At 39.6% G+C, this 22,722-nt stretch overlaps 1 protein-coding gene across 1 annotated transcript in view; it reads left to right on the top strand.

The window, feature by feature from the left end:
• The first annotated feature begins 1,168 nt into the window (after positions 1-1,168).
• The window catches only part of PCNT (pericentrin), a 73,588-nt gene continuing 52,034 nt past the window's right edge, over positions 1,169-22,722 (top strand). The window contains 21 exon segments of the mRNA XM_032692841.1: positions 1,169-1,477; positions 3,095-3,145; positions 3,924-4,103; positions 4,849-4,992; positions 6,644-6,808; positions 7,423-9,897; positions 9,983-10,075; positions 10,296-10,472; positions 11,386-11,641; positions 13,711-13,769; positions 13,944-14,118; positions 14,717-14,853; positions 15,384-15,495; positions 18,522-18,751; positions 18,753-18,784; positions 19,056-19,072; positions 19,075-19,133; positions 19,658-19,874; positions 20,665-20,903; positions 21,899-22,273; positions 22,276-22,376. Coding sequence (XP_032548732.1) covers positions 1,169-1,477; positions 3,095-3,145; positions 3,924-4,103; positions 4,849-4,992; positions 6,644-6,808; positions 7,423-9,897; positions 9,983-10,075; positions 10,296-10,472; positions 11,386-11,641; positions 13,711-13,769; positions 13,944-14,118; positions 14,717-14,853; positions 15,384-15,495; positions 18,522-18,751; positions 18,753-18,784; positions 19,056-19,072; positions 19,075-19,133; positions 19,658-19,874; positions 20,665-20,903; positions 21,899-22,273; positions 22,276-22,376 — 5,603 coding nt within the window.

Here is a 22,722-nt window from a genome sequence, read left to right as displayed (position 1 = left end):
GACATCAGGTGATCTTCATTTAATCTGCATTCAGTATTAATAAGTATAGAAATTAAAAATAAGCTGTTTGCACCTAAGTGTTTTTTATCTGCTGGTAAGAAACAGCAAATACACCTTTGTCTTTCTGCAAGTACACCTTTTAAACAGGCTGCTCAGTTGTAGCAGATGTGTATCCATATTTCTGTGGAGTAGCTAAGCTGTCAGTGGAAGTTGCTGTAAGGGGAGGGAACTGAACTAGATCCATTTCACAAACTGAATGAGAAGACACAGACAAAATTTTTGTGTGAGGTGGCTGTTTGACAGGAAAACCAAGCTGTCTAGCATTGGATTTTCATATGTATTGCAGGTAGAACTTGGCAACGATGTTTGCATCCAGTCATCATACAACTATCTGTTTTATCTCATCACAAGGATATAACACTGCACTTGATAAGCCATGGCTTTAACCTTGAAGAAGGCTTTTTCCTTGTGAGAAGGATATCTGGATTTATGCTGTGAGGGAGATGTTACTTGGAAATGCTCCCCAAACACAATACTAGAGTTGAAAATAACAATAATCCTTTTTAAGCTGTTTAAGGTGCTAGGGAGAGTTGAGTAATAAATTCTGTCAGTGACATTCTTTACAGGTCCCTGGGGCTTTGTGGAGCTGTGATAGCCTGATAAAGTAGAGCATCTGATTCTTCAACAGAAGAAATTAAAATGACCTGGCTTAATTGATTTTCTATTTATGTACTGGAGGCTGCTTTCTGGCGAGGAAGTTTTGCTGTATTCTCTTAAGGGGGTGGCAGGGAAGGAGCATGAGGATTCACTTCCGTTAATTTTAATCTCAAAGCTTACGCTGGCAAGGATCTGTTTAGATATATTTGTAGGGGTGCGCTGGCTTTGGCACCGTGACAAGGGGGTTCTCGTTTTTGCTAGTCTTGCAGAAAGACTGCTCAATTATTATTTTTTCCTAATGCTTCTAGTATATTGACAACTCGTTCCTTCGCTGATCTGCCTTGCTGTAATTCTGGATTGTCATTAACACACAAAGTTTCACTGAGTAAAATTTGATTCTTGTGTTGAAATGAGTCTTTAGCACTGATGTGAGATCTGTTGCTTAATGGCTCAGTCATCCAGTACGTGTTGAGTGCATGGAAAGTAGGGAGACAAAGCAGTTTTTCTGCAGATGTATAGATTTTATCCAGATAGGATCTTCATCACCCATGACTGTGTTAATCTTGTGGTCCTGCTACCTTTTCCTCGCTTACCTCTCCCTCTACCTCTTCCAATCTTTTCTGCACAGTTTGCTTACTTCAGACAGCGAAAAGCAAAGAGCGACGTCGCGCAGCCGCAGAAAAAGGCGGCGCAGAGGAAGGGCTCGGCTGTCCACGCGCATGACGTTCCGGAGGAAGAGCACCCAGTAGCAGCCAGAGGTGTTGGTAAGGGCATAGAGAGTAAGGCTGAAGACACCAACCTACTAGAGGCGACAACAGAGGTAAATCTTAGTATTTCTTGCCTTGGCTTCGCCCCATCTGCAGATAACAAGTGTTCCAGGTGATTGTGGTACTTGGGTGCGAGTTCGCTGGTACTGTCAACGAGCTGCCATTGAGGAGGAATTAAACTGGTGTATTTCCACTTGTAATAATTCAATCTGTTACAAAGTGATGTCACTTACGGAGTAAGGCATCTCCATGATACAGCCTGGACAGCTGGTAATGTCAGGGAGCTGTTAGCCTGCTAAGTTGTGGTCTTTCACCTTTCACTGCCATGGACTTCTCTTCTTCTGGTTACATGGCTGTGACTTCATGTAATAGCAAATCTGGATTAAGAGGTATAGCAGATGAGCAAAACTGCCAGAACTTTATAATGCATGTTATTAGTCTGGTTTTGTATCACTTTGCTGGCTCAAAAGTGCTTAATGTTTTCTGAAACATTATTATTTATTCCAGCAAACTCTCAATAGCCATTGTAAAGCCGGTATAGATGTTATTTCCAATACCAGATTTGTTTAAAATGTGACTCTGCTTGTGGCTAATGTGTTTCAATATGTTTGTACTGATGACCCCCTAAAGGTAATCATGTTCTCTGTGCAAAGATTCATGAGTTTTGGGGAGGTGGTGCCTTCTACATCAAAAGCATCTCTCCAGCTGTTGGTATGTTTTCACAGCATGCCACAACAGCATCAAACTAGTGTATTTGCAAACCTGCAATAATGGAGGATACGATTTTCATGTATCATCCTGCTTTCTGTTTTGGGGGTATCCCTGATGCTTTCAGGATATCTTCAACATAATGCAAAGGCTGTTATGAAGCTACACACCGAAGTGTCTGAGAAAAAACACAGTATTTTGTCACTCAGCCACAGGAGTGTCCTTACTATATTCATGTGAACTTAAATTCAAAAAGAAACAAAAATCACTTACAACTTCTAACCAGCTTTTGTCAAAATAACTGGTTTATAAAGCAGCTGGAATTCTAGGTTACCTGGAGAGGGCACCTCCAGGGAGACAGTAAATCATTGGGAACTACTTCATGCAGATTCAAAATACAGGGAGAGCTGTGGGCTGCCTTTTCCAAATAGTGCTATAATCATCTTGGTCTTGTTGGGAATTTAGTGAAAGGGAAACATCTTTCAAGATACCAAGCTACCTTATGGATGTGTGTCAGAAAAAAGTACTTCTTTTGTAGTTACCTGAATGGTTTTAGCATGTTTGTTAAATAATCTCCTGTCAATTTACTAGTATTTAGCAGGAGATCAGAGACTGCTCAGCTGTATTGGCCAGCCACAACAGGTGAGGATCAAACATTGAATCTCAGCGGTGAGGCTTAGCCCTAAATTTAAGTAGACATTTGTAATAATTTTTGCTTATTTGTTTGGTTTTTGCTGTTAATTATTTCATTTTACCATGGAAGACCAGCTGGGTTTAGCATTAAAAGTCAGTCTCTCACTGATATGTTATCTCACAACATGGACCTTTCTGGCTCATGTGCTTAGGGTGTTTCCAAAATAATTCTGGGTTTCCTTATTTTCCTTTTTTTCCCCTCTTAATTTTCCTTATTTTCTTTTAAAATGGCCACAATTTAGTGTCTGTTTTATTTGGTTACTTACCAGGGGAATGCTGATTTGTCCAACTGGGACGTACTGAACGATCATGCAACTGAAGTGAGTGTGAAAGAATGTATTTTTAGTAAAAGATCCTGTATAGGTCTGTGATAGTTGGTTTTCTAAAATTATTAATTGGGCATTGTTATCAAATGAGATAAAACTGATGCGATTTCACTATTTTACAGTCTAAACCAGGCACTTCTCTGTCTGTACCGTCTGTGAAATTGGTTGCTAAGAAGTTTTAGTGAAATTGTAGACTTTGTCCAGAGAAATTTGAGTGATGTTTATAATAGAAAAGTAGGTTCGTTCTTAGTTGTTTCATGTGATACAAACAAAAAGTATTTAAAATGAAATACAAGATGCTGTATATCTTCTGTGAGAATTGTAATAATATTGCTCCTCAAAACCACAGGAATTTAGTTTTAATTGAAGAACTTAACATTGTTATTTTTCCTGTGGATGGACTGTTCTCCAGTCAGCACAAATGAATGTAAAAATTTTGCTTGTTTGGTGGTATTCTGCCTGCCCCCTCCCAAATTTCAGTCAGTTGTTGGAAGGTATTTATATCCCAATACATGCTTAATTTACTTTTGTGCCTTAAAGTATCATGTGAAAATATATTATTTATTAATGTTTTTTATTTGAATTTTTTAACAATTAAGGACTTCATGTATATAGTGTTTCTATTAAACACAAAGTCCCAGTGTTGAATTACTTTAAAAGTAGAATTTACCTAGGACTTAACCTTGAAGCTGAGTTTATTTTCAGACTAACTGCGAACCAGAAATGGTATATTATTTTAGTGAATAAATATGTTTTTGTTTCTTTCATGAAGAAAGACAGGATAAATTCTACTGCAGAATACAGTGAGGCTGATGCTAAGATGTGTCAGGCAAGGATAGCTGAGCTGGAGAACAGACTTCTGGAGAAACAGGAGGCAGTGGAAAAACTCACTGCACAGATGGATGAACTGCAGGACCAGCTCACACAGCACAACGACTCTATGCAGCTTCAGGTATGTTTCATAGAAGTGGATAATGGGATAATAATATTTCACTTTAATCCTGAAAATATTTAGGTGGCAAAACTGAAAAGAAGTATTTTTTTTTAGTGTGAAGTGCTTCACCTTGATAACTACAAAAAGCAGCATCCTCTTCCAAAATATTAAAAAATAATATATTGAATTCTCCTTCTCTAGCAGTTCTATGTAAAGGTAAATTATTACCAGGTGATTCCTAAGAATAACTATTTGCCCCTTTGTGTGGTTTTCTTTTTTTTTCCCCTCCTTCTAGGACTGGGGAAACAAAGACATTTCCTGTTGGTGAAAAATAAATTGAAAAGATTAATTTGATTAACGTGAAATAGGATTAATGTGTCCCATCTCATTAGCTTCCTTTCACATGGCTGAAGGGAAGAGCTGACAGATAGGACTCATTTTAGGGAGCATTAAATATTCATTATATACTTTTTGAAAACCTTATTGCTTTTACATCAATTAGAGCTACAAATTTTGAAGTAAAAATGTTAATTTCATTACTGGTATCCTATAGTTTGTTTAAAAAGTCACTTTTGATTAGGTTTGTCATCCTTGAGATCAGTGTAAGACTCCTCTTTCATCACGCCTGCCATTGTCTTTGAACACCTCTGGTGCAAGTTTGTTAAAACTACGATTCTGTAGCAGCTTTGAAGAAAACTTACTTGGTTCCAAATATACTAGGAATAGTTTAGCTTCAAAAGTGCACTTCTTGTGATCCCTGTAGGAAACTACTGTTCAAGAGCAGAATGAAATCATCAGGAAGCTCACGAGCTGCCTTCAACAGGCCAAGGAAGACCGGGATGACGTGCAGGAAGAGGCTTCACGCGTTGCTGGTCAGGTCCATGATTTACAGCTTCAGTTACATCAGGTGTGCCTCTCCTCCAGTCTCTGTGTCCTTACCAAGAGAGTAAGAACAGGTTTGGACTATGAATGTGGAATCATATTGAACTGATCATGTAGCTCTTGCTAGTTCATATTGTAGCACAGCAGTGAAAGTGATTTCAGGGCAAGGTGGAGCATTTTTTTCCGGAGAAGTCACGGAAATATCCTTGTATTTCCCACTTGATTGTGTAATGTTTTTGGAGGTCATTACACTTCCTTGTCCATCAGTTAATAAGCCCTTGTTAGGGAACTTCACACAATATTGTTGGTGGTTTGGGGGTCTGTACACGACCACTGCTGTAATAACTTGAGTTTGCACGTGATCATTTTTCCTTTGCCAAAGCAATCTCGGAATTTATACTTGGGCAACTGGAACAGCTCAGCTCTTAGACAGAAACTTGCTGTACTGAGGTGACTTGGCTCAAAGAAGGAGATTTAAAATAACGTGAAGATGGTTGAGGCAACCCCCTGTGGCACAGAGAACCTGCTTCAGTGCAACAAGTTGTTCATGGATGTAATCCCCGGATAACGAGAGATACTGCAGCCTTTCATCTACTTTAAAATGTATTTTAAAAATGCTTTATGTTTTGGTGATGCTCAGTGTTCTAATGGCTGTTCTCTCTGAACTCATATATTTATTGTCTTTGGAGCCTCGTAGTATAAGCCAAAGAGAAATATTTCTGTATACTTACCGTTTCAGGTTTGCAGGATAAGAAATGCTCTAGGTGGGATTACATGTCTTGACTGTCTGGATAGGAAAAGAATGGGTTTTAAAAATTTTAAAAAAGGCAAACCTGGGACTTTTTAGTTCAGGGATTATCTTGGAGTTGCTCATGCCCTGGAAAATAAATCGTCTGCTAAATGAAATCTTGTAAAATAACAAAAAAGATACTGTCTTCTATTTGCAATTCTAGTTGCTGTTGGTAAAATAGGTGGTAACAGTGAAAGTTACTCTACAGATGTTTGTTGGGATTTGCTGCATAAGCCATTGAAAGACCGGGATAAAGCCTCTAAATAGCACTTGGGGCATACTCCAAATAATTCCAGTGATAGGATGCACATTGTTTGTGGAAGCATGTCAATTTTGATAATAGATGAAAGCACTAATACTATCTTAGGTATTATTTCTTGGCTTTAGCAACATCTTCAGAAAAAGATTTTAAAAATGAGTAAAACACATTTTATGTTACCCCTATGGTAGAAATGTTTTCATTTGAAGGGATGTGGAGAGAGGAAAAAAAAAAAACCAAAACCCTTTAGTAATGAGCTGTAAATCCTTTGCAGAGAAGACTGGTTTTGTTCATTGTCTTCTTATTGGTATGTCCAGTCCATTGGAAGTTCTGCTTCATATTGGAGGAATTCAGTATGATTCATTATGTTAGATTTTTAGGCTCTTAATACTGGAGAATTCATCATAGGGATGAATCATCTAACACATCTTTACAGTAAGTAATAGTACCTAAAACATGACAAGTTTTGCCTGACTTTTTAGGGAGATTCTTATCTGTTGAGAATGAAAACCATAGGGCAAATCTGTATTAAATGAATGCAGTGTATTTTATGCAGACAGTGAGTCTTGTGCATGAGTTGTTTGGATACAAACTGACTTCTGACTGGGAGTACCTTTATGTGCTCAGGTTAACCAGATGCTGAGGAGTAAAAATCTCAGGAAAAACGAAGGATTAGAAGCCCAGCAGCAAATGTCCTTGTTCCAGGATCGTCTCAGAGAGCAAAATGCCCACTTGGAGATGCTGCGCCAGAAAGCACATGACCTGGAAGTACAATTGGAGTCTTCCCAAAAGGTAAAAACAGACACTGATTCGTTTATAATAATTATTTCCAATTTGGTGATAACTCGGACCTGCTCTAGTGACACAATCATGAAAAAAGTCATCTTCTTTAGAAGTAAATCCGTAGGGATTGTGGTTACAAACATTAAAGGAACAGCTTAAAAGGTCTGATCTCCTTTAAGACTGTAACCAGCAATGCCATGGATAGAAGCCTTAAACGTTTAAGTGAATCATAGGAGGCAAAATTTGATGTGGCTGTTCTGTTGGCTTACTCCTGCCTATGGGAGGTATTTTTTCTGAGCTATGAGGTGGAGAGGTGTCTGTAGCTCTTGATGTTATTTTATTTGTAATTAAAATTGCTGAAGTTTGCAACAGCCGCTATTTCCCTTCTCTCTGGAGTCAGTGGCATACCATTTAGGCAATTTGATATTTTTATTTTCACATTTGAAGAGTATTTCAGTGGTACTTTCCAATCTCTGTGCTTAAAAATTCTCTTGCATAGGCCAATGATACACCCTGCACTTAATTATTGTTCTTGAAGGTAAATTAAAAGCATGAGGCTTAAGGCAATTAAAATCATATCATATTTCAATGGCGTATTTCATATGTAATGTTTTGTTTTTAAGAATACCAAAGATAAAGAAAATCTCCTTGCCCAGATGGAAGAGGATATGAAAGGTACAATGCAAGAGCTATACAAAAGCATAGATGAAAAAGAGCAACGCATTAAAAGTCTTCAGGATCTGCTGGCAACAGAAAGATTTGGCTTGTCTGTACTACAACAAACACTTTCTCTCCGGGACTCAGAAATAACAGAGTTAAAGAATGAAATAGCTTTATCCAAAGTGAAAGAACAGCAACATATTGAAGAACTGAAAACCATTCATGAGAAGGATATTTGCAGACAGTTGGGTAACTTGAGGAATGAGCTGGAGAAGTGCTACAGAAGAGAGATTGCAGTAACCAAGCAGGCATATGAAGAAGAAATAATTTTAAAATACAAGAATGAGCTTGAACAGTTAAAAAAAGAACTCTATGCTTTGAATTCTGAAGAACATGTTCAGAATTTGAATGGCATAATAATTGACTTAAATAGTAGTCTTCAGGAGTCTGAAATTAATAACGAAAATTTGAGGAAGAGACTTGAAAACCAAAAAGAGGACTTTCAGAGAGAGAAATCTGAAATTGAGACTAAATACAAGGATTTAATTGATGACCTTAAGTGTCAACTTTCTGATGCAGAAGAGCAGGCTAAGGAAGCCCAACGATATAAACAAGAAAAACAGTCCTTGAATGAAGAGATTCAGAAACTGAATTCTTTCATCCAGGAATTAAATGAAAAGCGACTTTATGAGGCTGAAAAAAGTATAGATGCAGGGCAAAAGCGTGATGGAGAGATTGTCTCCAATAAAAAGCTAATGAAATTGAGGGAAAACCCAATTTTATCAGGGGTGTCAGAGTTGCAGGTAGCAGGGCTTGAGGAGATGTGGGACAAACCACAGCAGTTGGAAGCTGGAGACAAGCCAGTGCATGAAGAACTGGAGTCCCAGTGTGAATCCTCAAGGGATCAGTTAGAAGAAATTAAGAATTCAGAGATCACAGAGAATAATGAAAGTAGCAAAGGAGATAACCTGTCTGAAGGACACTTGTCAGAACTGGGGCTCTTCAGTGGTGATGAAGGCATGTTGGCTAAATATCTGATTTCCACAGGAACACCAGAAGACTCCTATGCATCCAGCACTTCAGAAGGTCGTGCCATCGAGGAGGGTGGATGCAGTACGTATGGGCTAGACAACAGTGTGATTCTAGAACCCAGCACAGGTTTTATATCTCCTCCATTAAACTCTAGCTTTGATGAGGGAACATGTCCTAGTGCCTTGGCTCAAGAAGCTTTTGAAGAGGTGGGAGCGGAGGCATTTGTTTCGTTTGTGCCAGATAACTGCCTGCAGGAAAACAAACTAAGAGACTATGGTGACGTAAAGGATGGTGAGACAGTGTGTTCAGCAGAGAGATGTGTGAAGCTAATTGAGCAGCTCCATCAGATGGAGTCAACCTTGAAGATAGCTTATCAGGACACCCAAGAAGCTGTTGGAAAATGGGAAAAAGCAGTGTCTGAGCTCTCTCATATGCAGGCAGAACTGGAGGAAGAACGTGCAGCACGGATCTGTTGTGAAAAAGAACTGGAAAAAATGGAGAAAGAACTTGAAAATAAACTCATGTTTCTAGTAAAGCAGCAGGGTGAGGGTGGAGGCCAGCCTCACTGTGCTGTAGAGGCCCTGACACAAGTGTCAAAACCCTCTGTCTGGCAAGAAATGGTGAAGGACCTCCAAGAGGAAAGAGAAATGTTGATGGTGCAGCTGCGAGCTCAGGAGCAATTAGTGAAAGACGTTCAAGAGCAGAAAATGGCTTCTGATTCTGTGACAAGCGAAGTGCAGTCTCTCTTTGGCCGTCAGTTGGCTGCTTTGCAAAGTCAAAGGGATCAGATGCAAAGCCAGCTTGATGCGCAGAAGGCTAAAAACCAGAGAATAGCAGAGCTGCTCGGGCAGAAAACTGTATCTGAGGAGATGTTGCTAAAAGAACAGGAGTTACTCAAAGCTGAAATCAATAATAAAGAACAAAATTTAGCACTTTTATTGAAGGAAAAAACAGCCTTAGGAGAAAGATTATCTGCTGTGGAGGAGGATTTGGTGAAAGCAGAAAAAGCACTAGCGGAGAATGCTGGCATCATTGAGGACCTTGAGAAAAACATACATGACCTTAATGCTGAAATGCAAAACCTCAAAGAAGTACAGGAGTGTGAAAGACTGGGCTATGAGGACAGGTTAAACCTTTGCAACCAAGAAATTCATAAACTTACTGCTGAAATAAAGGAAAAGAGTACTGAATACAGTGAGGAAAAGAACCAGTTGACTGAAGAAATTGCCCATTTTAAAGAGGCTCATTTGAATCTTGAGGCTCGCTTGCAGGAATCCTTTCAGGCTGCACAAGCTGCACAGGAGGCTCAATCCAAGGTGGAGAAACATTACAAAGAGGAAATGGATAAAATGGCCACTCAGCACATTGCTGAATTAACTGAAGTGAGTTTGACACACAAGAGAGAGGTAGGAAACTCTGGTAACTGCAGCAGTCGTGAGATTTCGTAATGCTTAAGGTTGCCATTGCAAATGTTTGTATGCCTGTTTTCAGATAGAAGAGTTAAATGCTGAAATAAAAGATAAAGTGGAAAAACAGGAGAAGCTGGAAGAAAAAAGAAAGGAAGAGATTGCTGTAATAAAAAAGGTAAATGCTGTAATTGGGCTTATTTTGGAAAAATAAGCTTGTTTTGCATTGTCATTTAAGCAGCGTAAACATTTTGGAGACGCAAAAATGTATTAATTTTGTTTTTTCCCACGATGTCTTTGATTTGGGGTCAGCAGGAGGGGAGAATTCTGATTCAATAATTAGGGCTAAACAACCATACTTTGAAGAAAGAAAGCTTTTCATCTACCTGTCTCTGCAGGTACATGAACGAGAGCACGATCGTGAAATCTCTGAACTGGCTGCTAAACATGAAGAGGAAATGGAGAAGCTCCGTGCTGAACTGAAGGAAGAGCAGAAGCACCTATTGGATGAACTTCAGCAGCAAATGGCAGCCACACACAAAGCAGAGCAGGAGCAAGCTCAGCTCCAGTCCCAGGTAAAAGGAAGAAACACAGTGATTACTGTAGTACTGACCTGAGGTTTCATGATCTCCAGGAGGCACAGAAATCAAGGAGCCTTCTCCTTTAATTTCTGTGGGAATTGCATGTGCTCTTTCATGTAGTGCTGCAACTGAAGAAATAGAGGTTGTCTCTTGGTGGGTGGTATTAGATGTTTCCTAGAGGAGTTTTCCAGGGTCCTCACTGCTGTTACATTTTAACGTTAATTCTGAAGAAAACTTAATTGCTTAAATTGATGGGTTTAAGGAAGAAAAACAACTAATTTTTCATGTCTCGGTAAGTTTAACAAGTGAATTTAGGAACAATACTAAGCCCCACCCACTTTTAAGTATCCCATTAGTACAATCAGGAATGCTTTCTTGCATCTGAAGTATGAAAACTTGACTTTTTTCCTCTAGATATTTACTGGGTCTTTTAACACCTCCACTAAATGCAAAGTGGAAATGGAAAGAATATGTCCAGCGTTAGGTCTAATTACAAGCTGTTGGTGTACTGGTTAGGTTAAGAATTGAGAAGTTTGGTTGGTCTGTTTTAGCTGCCATTTCTAACTGTTGGCTATTCCCCCCCTTTTTTTTAATGAAGTGTGGTGAATTTTATTTCTACTTTTCCAATACCACTTCAGAATTTTAATTTTTTTAACAAATTATAACCAGTAGCAAATATAAGGAATTTTTTCAATAGGCAGTGAAGGGTTGGGGTGAGCTGGTGTGTGACAGAAGTCAGCTTCTTTTAAGTGTTCTTTTAAGGGTCTCTGCCACAAAGAAAACATTCTCCAAGTACAGAAAGGCAAAACTTAGCTGTGTTTAACAGCTGAAACTGAAACTGATCATGAAAAAAATGAACACATTTCCTGAGAGGGGAGGGAGAAACCCTTCTTTTCCTCCATCACAGACACTGCACAGCCTTGAACTGGAAGCTTTACGCCTGACCCTAAACAATATGCACACTTCCCAGCTGGAGCTTACGCAGGCAAACCTGAGGAAAGAGAAGGAGACTGCCCTTGTGGAGCTGCGGGAGATGCTCAACGACAAACGTGCGCAGGAGGTGGCCATCCTGCAAAGCCGCCATCAGCTGGAGTGGGAGAAGATCAGAGAACAATGTCTGAAGGAAAAAGAAGACCTGAAGTCAAAGCATCAGCAAGAACTAGGTATTAAAAATGGGGAATAATGGCCCAGTATTTTCTCCCTGCACAGTTTCCTGACTTGGTGTAGAGCTGCCCTTTGAGTGACAGCTGGTGTTGCCTTGAATAGAGACAGGGGTTGGACTGCCACGTGCAAGGGTGCATGTTTTACATGTGAAAATAAAGTTGTGCAGACACAAGTTTAGCTTTTTTTCATCTGTATGGGTGTTTTGCTGTGTTCTAAACTGAACTAGTTGCTTTCAGGAGGCATTAGACCAAGCTCTCATAAAGAACTAAATCAGTGCAAAGAGTAGAACTCTTACCCCTTTTGTTTCTTCTGGAGTTTTCTTTCCCTAGGTCAGTACTACCAGTGTCTTTCTGAAAAAGCTTCCTGGCTTTCCCTCTCAGTGGTTTCAAAAGGAGGATAAAGGAGTCAGAAAGGAAGCTCAGTGACAGCCTGTAGTTGTGTGTCCTTTGGGATCTGTTTCATATAAGATTGTATTCTGGCATCAGCATGAGGAAAGCTGCACTTCGCAGTACTGAAGGCCTGCTGATGGTGCTCTTGGCATTGTTTGGGAAATTCGCCTCTTCCCAGGTCAGGAGACCATTTCTGACCTGTATGGCAGAGCTTGAGGAATTTCTAGAGAAAGATGAGTCTTGCAGCAATTCACTGGAGAACTTTACAGAATCACAGGCTGGTTGGGGTTGGAAGGGCCCTCTGGAGATCATCAAGTCCAAACCCCTGCTAGAGCAGGTTCACCCACAGCAGGTTACACGGGATCATGTCCAGCCGTGTTTTGAGTGTCTCCAGAGAGGAAGACTCCACAACCTCTCTGGGCAGCCTGAGGTTCAAGGGCTCTGTCACCCTCACAGTAAAGAAGTTTTTCATCATATCCAGAGGGATCCCTGGAGATCACCGCTACCTGCAGGCCTCCAGCTAGACTCTGCACTGCTGGTCACACCCCACTGACCTCTGAAATAAGGTTTAGGACCCATTCCTTTAGTTGTCCTTCCCTGAGAGGAAGAGAATGTTCATTTAGGGCTGTTTCTTTTTGACCTAAGAGTAGGAAACCATTTGTTACCACCATGCAGTGAACTGATGGCACAATGGGGCTTGGGAGCAGGAGGAGGTCTAGATACAGTTCTTAGTATCAATGCTGTTGATGTGCCTTTTGGCAATGTAACTTAATATGAATGTAACCACTTGGGTGTAGAGGCTGAGAAGAATCTGGCATCAGGTGATACAGGAGGCTTGGTGGGAAGTTGTGGATACTGTTACCTGGGCGGCTAGAGGACAGACATTTCTCTTCAGACAGGCAAAGATTAGACATGACCCAACTTCTTTGAGTGCTGGGACAGTGTCTTGTAGCTTAGATGATATTTCTGCCTCTCCTGGACCATTAGCTGGGTAGCTGGCACCAGCTTAGTCTCCAAGTTCTTGTTTCCCACAGAAGGACTTGAAAGATAGTTGCATGTTATAAATTATTGAATATTATAAATAAGCCAAGGCAACAGTGCTGTGATGCTGTGGGAAGGTGGCTGATAGGCCTTTACAGGGTACCTGCAGACCAAAAAAGGGGCTGAACAAGAAGCTGGAATGAATCTGGGGAAGAGCTGGGGAGGAAGAAGCCATTGGTGTCAGAGATAACTGAGCAGATAATGGCATCTGTCTTGCAATTTGTTTCCTAGGCATTCATAGAAGAAATTTGATGTTTCCTACCTGCTACTGCTGCCTGCTACTCCTGCTGTGTCCCTGGAGACGATTCTGTGATCGTAGTGATGTGCAGGGAAACGCTAAAATGGCATCATTGAATTCCTATCTTTAGGGTTTTATTTTCTTTTAGTAACATGAACTTTACCTTCTGAATTGTCTTTGCAGCTGTAACTGCTAGATACTTGTTTTCTAAAATGAAAGTAAATTACTGGGATATAACAGAACAGCAGGTTTGGATAGAACCCAGCACCTTACCCTGTGGTGTGTCTGCCTATTTAAGTCCTTGAATTTGATGTTGAAAATTGTAACCTCATCATATTTCTACTTATCATTTAATCATAACATTTTATGTAAATTTATTAATAAATATTTTATTTCACAGTTGACCAGAGAAAGAAAATAGAATTGGAAATGGAAGAGGCTCGTCTCCAGGCATTAGAGGTACAAATTCTGTTCTTCCTACAAGAAACAGTAAAGCTCCTTTCAGAAAACAAGAGCTGGTACAAGTCCCATATCTGCTACACATTTATTGTAAAGGGCAAATAAATGGAGAAAAAAAAAAAGTAATAATTTACGAAACATGTTTGCTTTAATAATGTTGTCTTACTCTTTTAGATCCTCAAAAGAGCCTGGGAATTAGAGTCTGACACACGTTTAAAAAACATGTGTGAAGAGCTATGTGAAAAACATCAGACTGAGATGATGGAACTGCAGAAATCTCTGGAAATGGATTTAGAAAAAGTCAGAGCAGAGCTGGGGCTTCTTTCTCTTGAGAATGAACAGTCTAAAAGTAAGTACTGTGGTCTGGAAAGCAGTTGTTTTACTGAACAGTGGCACAGTCGACTATTTTGCAACATGTGTAAAAGCAAATACAAGATATATGCTTGTACTGTTACTTAAAAGCTGGGATGGTGGCATGACTGTCTAGAAAACAGGTTGTAAATGAAAAAATTTTTAAAACCGAGGTAGCATTGTTGTATTTTGACTTCCACAGAATATGAGGTAGAAACATATTAAAGGGAGGTGCTGTTTTGCTTCCAGTCGAAAACCAGTTTTGACAGTTTCTGGATTAATCAATATTCTGATTAATATTAATAGAAGCTTCTTCTAACAAAAAATCATGTTTGGATTGTGAATAGTTAAAGCTCAATGGAACAAAAGTTTCAAAAGCTGGCTGTCTCTTGGCCAGCAGTGTGGGATGCAGAGAACTAGAAAGCACTGATGGAAGTGTTTGACCTTCAAATACTTTGCTATTGAAGTATTTCTGTGATTCCCTGTAAGCTAACATGCAGGCTAGAGACATACATGTGTATTTTTGTTGCACAAAAGCTGGACAGGTTATTCATTAACCAGGATGATGGAGTAACAGAACTCATTTTTAATTTTAGCAAAATGTATAGAACTGGAGAGGCAACACCAGTTAGCCATTACAAAATTACAAGAACAACTGCAGGCTGAACATAACCATGTCCTAGAAGAGATGAAGATGAAAAGCCAAGAAAAAGAACAGAATCTTCAGAAGGAGGTAAATTACATTTCTTTAGTTGTTTAGAGTGGTTGAGTACTCTCTGCATAACAAAAACTAGACCATATACATATCATTTGGGTGACCTGCTTGTATTTAGGGATGTTACTGAAAAACCAAAATGCATCTCATGAAACAGGTAGATCCTCTGAGTTTCCATAGGAGTTCAAAACCTCTGGAATGCAATTGCCTTTGGACCATTAGGTGATGTCTCTTCCTCTGTATTTATATGCTTAATTTTCTCGTCCTTGTGTTGTGTTTTTATCTAGCTAACGCTTTATTTTTTGCCAGCGAAGATAAATATGGCATCAGAAACAAATTCCTCGCTCTCAGAGGAGTGGGTGTAATAGTTAAGTACTACTGAGTATGTGATACTGTCAGGAGCTGAGAGCCTGGTTGTCACTATGTGTTTCCACCTGTTTCTGACACACCTATTTTTGTTGCATATAGAATAAGCAATTAGAACAGAATTGTTTAAAAAGTTACGGTTTGTTGTTTGTTTTTCTTTTTTTTTAACATGTTTTCTGTAGCTGGACCAACTTCAGGTCAAGCATGAGCAACTCCAGGCTCAGTCACAAGAAGAAATCCGCCAGCTTTGGTCTCAGCTTGACAGTACCCGAGCGAACCGACAGGAGCTAAGTGGTATGTTCAAAACTGACACATTTGATCTTTTGCCTCTTCTCCACACAGAAGTACACATTATTGACACAAAATTCTTCGAAGTATGTACCAGAAACACACAGATAGGCCACAGTGTCGGTGCGTTGTACCCCAGTGGTCTGTTTCTGGAGTGAGAGGTGTCAGATGACAGGTTCTGCAGTGTCAAAAAGCATGGTGTGACTGTGGGGAAAAGCTTGCTCCTGTGGTTTTCCTTTCCCTTCCCCCTCCCTTCCTGCACACTATAAAAATCTTTAGTGAAAACCAAATATTTTTCATTGGAATGTCAAATTAGGTATAATGTAGTTAAAAACTGGAGAAGATCTGGTCAGTGCAATAACATGCTCCTATTTGTATTTCTGTTTCAAGATCCAGGTGTATTAAATAAAACCACCGGTTTTGCAGTGTAGTGATTGGAGGTGACAGGTTTTTGCTTGAAATGAAGATGAACATGTCTCAGATATGTGTGCACAAGGAGATGTGTAATACATGAAAGAAGAACTTTTAGAAAAATAAAAAACCTAGAGACCATGAGTTAACCTTGACTCTGCCTCTGTTCACCTTGTGTTGAGACGGTGACATGAGGTTCTTGACTTCTGCTGGGGTAGTTAAAACAGAAGGCACATGTAATGTGCTTCAAATACAATTTCAGATTTTCTGAATAATATAACTGTAAATCGCTTTTGAAGTATATTAGGGTTTTGTGAGGTTATTGTTTGTTTGTTCGGGTCATACATTAAAAAAATTTCTATCTAGCCAGGCTTGACTATTTCATAACTTTATTTTGATATTACAGAATTATAGCACATAGCACTTTATAGTATTTACTGGAATATTTCTTCTCTGTAGCCCTAATCTTTAACCTTTCAAATGTCTTTTCATGTTTCTAATCACTCACATTCCCATTCTTTGGACGCTTTCTGTTTCTTCATCTTACTTGAAGATGGTGAGACCAGAATGCAGGCCTGTGGTCCAGGTGAGGATCTCTCTTTTGGTGTGTGAGATCTTAGTGTTTGTTTTGCTCTGCTGTTCTTCACTTGAGTGATCATTTGACAATGCATTTGGATTGATGGGGGACTCCTGGTGGTGGATTCAAATCATAGCAGCTGGATCATGGATTACTGCTCTGATGTAAGAATGACATGTTAGTTCAAAGCTGTTAAACGCTTTTTTGGGGGGTTAATTTTGTGCCAGTAGACTTTGCTGATTAGGCAAAACCTACCCACAGCAGATTGGACTTCCTTTACCTATCTCATTGATGGTGTTACCAGTCCCTTCTTGTCACTTGATTTCCGCTTCCACCGGTCCCCGTACCTGGCAACTGCTCCCTTTGGAAGCAGGCCTGAGCCATGGACTTGCTTCACGGAATCGTGGAATCATGGAGAGGTTTGTGTTGGAAGGGACCTTAAAGATCTTCTCATTCCAACCCCCTGCCATGGGCAGAGACACCTTCCACTAGACCAGGTTGCTCAGGTCCAACCTGGCCTTAAACACTTGTTTCTTCTCTTACTCTTTCTATTTGAATGTTCATTGTGAGAATTTTTTCCTTCCAAGTGTGCATTTTCCAGCTTGCTACAAGAAAAAACACAGTGTGACAGTCAGCTGTGTTGCTCCTGGATGGCATCCTCTGTTTCTGTTTCTAAAGTTTCTCTTTTTGTGTAATATAAGCAGCTGCTTTTCTCCAAGCAAGTTCTTTCTTTTCAAAGAATTAAACCAAGTTCTTTCTGCCTAAAATGCAGTTCCCTCTTCAGTTGATTCTTTGGGGATTCAGCTAACTGTAGTTATTTGGAAAGTTGAACTATCTGGAAAACTCTTCCTCATGGTTTTTGTCCTTTTTTTTTTTCCCCTGACCTTTTAACTTTCTGGTATGTTACTGCTGCTTTAATACAGAAGGTGGGGAAGAAAGCTCTCAGAGGGCTGTTGAATAGGCTGCAGTGCTGGCCATTGTCCTCGCTCCCTGGAAGGAGGGCAGCTTGCTGAACCAGCCTTTGATAGCTGCTTTCTGCTGCCATTCCGGTTTGTTGGATGGTTCTTCTTAATTCAGTGAGTTCAGCTTCTGTTTGTGCACACGATGAGCAGCCAAACCATCAATGAAGTAATCCAGAATTGATTTTATTATTTTTATTCTCGTGATTTTGTTTTTCTGCTTAGTTTGTACTAAGTTTGTTCTGTTTGGGTAGTTTTGTCTGGAGCAAATTAAATTACTTTGACTAATTCACTGCTTCTGGGTGCTACAACAAGCAGGTGTGAAGTTTAAGCAATAGTGCAGGGCTCTGCATGTTACTAGACTAGAGCTGCAGGAAACGAGGAGGACTAGCGGTCTGCTGATAATTTTGATTCTCATCATGAGGATGGGTTCTCTGAATGCAGTGTAAATGAGATGTGACTTCAAAGGAAGTCACATTTTTGTCTTTCAGAAGTTTTGTCTTTCAGAAGTTCATTTTCTTACGTAGCTTGTGGGATAACTTTTTGCTGCTGTCTAAGTGTCCTGGTTCCAGCCAGGACAGAATTGTTTTTTCAGTAGCTGTGAGGGGGCAGAGCCTGGAGGTTATTCTGGAGGCTGTGAGGTTATTCTGTACCACATCAGGTCATTGCTGTGGGCAAGGGAAGGGACTCTCTGGCTTCTGAGAAGAAGGACATGGTGGAAGGGGGAAGCTGCCCACCGTTTGTTAATGGTGGACCCCAGGTCCACCATGAACATGTTTTTTCCATGTGAATCATCCTCTCCTTTGTACACTTTTTATTAATAGTGTTGCTGTTACTGTTAGTTTTCTTACCTCATTGCTGTTTCCAGCAAATTGTTCTGATCTCAACCCATGATCTTACCCCTTTGTGCCTCCCATTGTAGAGGGAGGAGAGGGGAGCAGCTCATGGTCTTTTTAGTGGGAGTACTAATTGGGGGATACCATTCCTAAACCGCAACATTCAGCAACTAAATCTGACCTTTACAGAATTACTTAGCCTAAAGATACATATTCTTAGTGCTTGTGTTGGTTTTGCCTCCATTCCAGAGCTAAAAGAGCAGCTCCTGGCTCGTGCATCACAGGTAAAGGAATAGAGCGTTAAACAAGAGTTTGAACAGCAGCGTCAGCAAAGAAACAATGAGCATGAAACTCAACTGGTACAACTGAGGCTTTATTTTGAGGAGAAGTTAAGAGTTGCTGAAGAAAACTACAGAGAAGAATTGACTTTGTTGCATCAGAGACTGCAAGAACTGAAGGATTATTCACTATCGGAGTTGGGAAATGAGTCAAGATCAGGCAGGAGACATCAGGTGATCTATTCTTTTTCCTTTCATCTCATGCAATGACAGCATGCTTCCGTTTTATTTTTTTTTAATGCAAAAGAGGAGTTAGCCTCTACAACACTTCTGAGATTGAGCATTAGGTAGTTAGAAACATAGTGAGGACATGATGAGGGCCCAGCCCTGAGCAGTTGTGTAGTTGCTTTTTGCCTACTTTCAGTAGTACACTGCAAGTCATCAGGTTAATTTAACTCAATTCATGACATGTTACAATCTTAAAAACTTTAAAACCTTTTCTCAGTTCTTCTGTCACAGTTTTTTGAAGATACTGCTGACAAAGAGAGAAGAGTTGCACTTGATCAGGCTAAATCAGCATCGGGTAGGATTTTGATATACTGAAAGTTCTCTTGTTCATTGTATGACCTGTGTGAACATAGATGTCTAATTCCTTGCTCTTACAAAGAGTTAATTAATTTCAGACGTTTAGTAAGGCTTAATTATTTTTGACAAGTAGATTTATTGACTTAAAATAGTTCTCAACCCAACAGGACAGATCAAACAGTGTTCTGTAATTTTATGTGTTTTATGTGCTTTTTGGCTTATCCTGTAACGAGTAAGGAATTCATCTACAAAGCTCTTCTACACAAGTGCAGAATTGTTGTTTCTCTTCTCTATAGTCCTGATAGTAACTGTGCCTTTCTTTACTGTCTGTTCTCTTTAGACCAAGATGCTAGCTTGGTCCCCCTTTCATTTATGCACCTATTTTCGTGCACCTTGTTGTAATTTAAGATCTTGACATCTTTGCTCAACTTGTTTCAAGTTGACTAAGTTTCAAAAAGGAATTTTCCTTCCTCTCATTGACAGATTTCTTCCTAAGATCTCTTCCTAACCCTTTACTTGTAGGAAGAACTTGCCTGTCTGCAGCAACAACTTAAAGAACAACACAGGCATGAATTAGATTCCTTAAGATCCTCCCTTGCACTTCAGTATAAAGAGGACCTGATGAAAATGAAGATGGATCTGTCAGATAAATGCATGACAGAAATTGAGGCTATGAAGAGAAAGCATTGTTTAGAACTTGAGCAACTCCGTGCCCAGCTTTCAGAAGAACATTTTAAAGGTAGGATGGTCTGATAGAGTGGGAAGGAAAATGGTAAGCTGCTTGTGTGGCTTATATTTTTCTTTAAACAGATTTATCTGTTTAAATTTGTTATTATCGAGCACTTATGGGCATGTTGAGTTGTACTTCCAAAGATGTGGTGATCTGAAGTTGTTTATTCTGTAGTAAAAACTACTAAAACTGTAAAAGGATCAGCTTTCCATTTTTGATGCCTAGAAGGGCACTGTCACACAAACACTTGGATTTAAAATCTGTAACTTACGGTTAACTAATTAACACATATTGTTATAACTATAATTCAACTGTATGTTGGTTGAAAGGATCAGTACAGTTTTTTAATTCGCAGTTATCTTTATTTATTTTTAATAGTAGACAGTATGTCAAAACTACTTAAATTAGAACGTTTAGAGATTGTCCCATCTGATTTTTGGGGAAATGCTTTATGTAAATAGTATGTACAAAAGAGGAGATTAAACTTCCATAAATCTGCTGTTACACTACCCAAAAAGACAGTCAACTCCTGTGGCTGTTACAAATAAGGAGGGAGGACCGGCCACAGGATTTATGATTTGTTCTGTGTGTGTTGATACTGATAAATTCCATAGGTGGAACAGAGTATAAAATCATCCTGATATGGGATTCTTGTTGTCCTGTAGTTAGCCTGGGTAAAGCTTACAATATTCAGCTTTATTTCTGTGCATTAGTAGGATCTGTTAAAATAAAATAAATTCCAGAATGTCATTTCATTGTCTGGTTTGGGTTTTTATTTTACTTTTTTTTTTCTTTCCAGAGATCACCAAACTGCGTCTCCAGAGTGCTCATGATGCAGCATGTCAGGTTGAAATGGAGGTGGCTGAGCGAGTGTCTGTGCTGGAGGAGGAGCACAAAGCCAAGCTCTCTCTCCTCAGCTCTGAGAAACAGCGTATTGCAGAGCTTTCAGAGGAAATAAAGTGCTTAAAGGAAGAGATTGTAAAGCAGAAAGATTTTTCTGAGCAGAATGAGAAGCATCTGAAAGAAGAAATGGAAAAGGTTAATTTGTGTTACAGAACTGTTTGGTGTAGATTTGGGCAAGCTCGGATCTGTTGGGAGGTCCAAGGGAGGCAGAGGCAGCACTTGCCTTTAAATGTCCCTGGGTTAGGGACAGTGGCTTCAGCTTTAAATGGACTTGCCTGGATACACACAAACGTTGGAATACAAGTCTGTTTTGGTGTAGCTCTTGTACCTTCCTGTTCAAAGTCTTACAGTTGAGAGAATCCTACGTAGTACTGTCCCTCTTACTGGTTAAATCAGCTGTCCCATCTGAGGATAACCTTAAACTGGATGTTAATTAGTTGTTTAATTTGTTGCAGTATTTGAATGCTAATGAGAATTAGATAGATTAAGCTCTTATTTCTCAAGTCTTCTTCTCCTCCCTTTTTAAAAAGAGATGGATAAGTGTATCCTTTTCCAGACTTAAAAAACGATGAAGAAAACCAGAGAAAGTCTTTTTTTTTTTTTTTTTTTTTTGCCTTCTTTCATTGAACAGTCATTTGCTCAGAAGCTTTGGCTTCTGTTTTTATGCTACATGCTTTTTATGTGGCTTTTGTGTTATGTCCAAGAACTGCCCTTGTCATGAACTTGGACACTACATGGAAAATACCACTGGAATGTAGAAGGAGAAGTTTAAAAGAGAATTTTATTCATACCCAATATAAATACCTAAGGTGCCCATAGCTGTATAAGTTGAATTCCTGAAAAGAAAAGTGACCTAAAGAGAAAACAATGTAGAGTACCATATTAATGCTAGAATTTTACCTTAGTTTTTTCTTATCTTCCTTACCCCAATTATTTCTCAAAAATGCATTCAATTTAATGCATGTCAATTCATAAATTGCCATTTCAACCTACTTTCATTAGGAAGGGTTACTTCACTACAAGAATTGAATCTCTCCAGGACCTTAAATGCCTGAGAATGTTCACTTCATGCACTTCAGTTTGGTTTTGGTGTTTTATTCATTTTTTTTTTTTAATAATTGCGTTCACAGGTAAAATACGAAATTGGTGAGGATCACAAGAATAAGTTAAGAGAAGCCAGAGAAGAAGTCCAGAAAATAGAGACTATGTACAAAGAAAAAGAGAAGAAATGGCAATGCGAAAGTGAGGCCCAGAGAATCCAAGCAGAAGAGAAGTTATCACTGCTGCGTGTCGAGCTGCAAAAACAGAGCAGAATCTGAGAAGCAGAATTGCAAAAAGAGTTTGGACTTCGTGAAGCTGAAATGAATCAACTTCGAGATCACCAAGCTGCCAGAATTCGGGAACTGGAGAAGCTGGTGAAGGAGCAGCAAAACAACTTGCAGCAACTGGAGGACAGCCTTGCGAGTGCGCAGGCTGCGCAGAAAGCCCAGCAGCAGCACGAGGGCTGGACCTGCAGGCAGCCAAAGCCCTCATGGCAAAGGAAATAGAAAAGGCTACACTGTGTCTGCAGGAAGAATGTGCACTGAAACTTATGGAAGCACAAAACAAGTAAGTCCAGAGTGTGTGAGCAGTTTCCCTTACCGGTTCACTCGTTGTTACGGTTACTTTTTCTTGTTTTAAACTTAATGAGTGGTAGTGGTGTAGATTTGTCACTTGATGGCACTAACTAACTTACATATGTAAGGCTTGCTGTCCCAAGGAACAGGAATGCTGTCTATTATGGCTTGCTCTATAATTTTGCTTTATGTAAATGCATTTCATCTAGTCTAGCAGAGAAAACATAGTCAAGTTCTGCCTGTTAAGAGTACAACACCAGCTGAAGATCATATGCCAGGCTTTGAAAACAGGAAGTGTGACAGGACAGATAAGTAGAAAAATTCTCTAAATATTTCCA

This window comes from Chiroxiphia lanceolata, chromosome 7 (genome assembly GCF_009829145.1).
Source record: "Chiroxiphia lanceolata isolate bChiLan1 chromosome 7, bChiLan1.pri, whole genome shotgun sequence".
Lineage (NCBI taxonomy): Eukaryota > Metazoa > Chordata > Aves > Passeriformes > Pipridae > Chiroxiphia > Chiroxiphia lanceolata.
The sequence above is the reverse complement of the archived record's forward strand: the minus strand, read 5'-3'. Positions and strand labels throughout refer to the sequence as shown.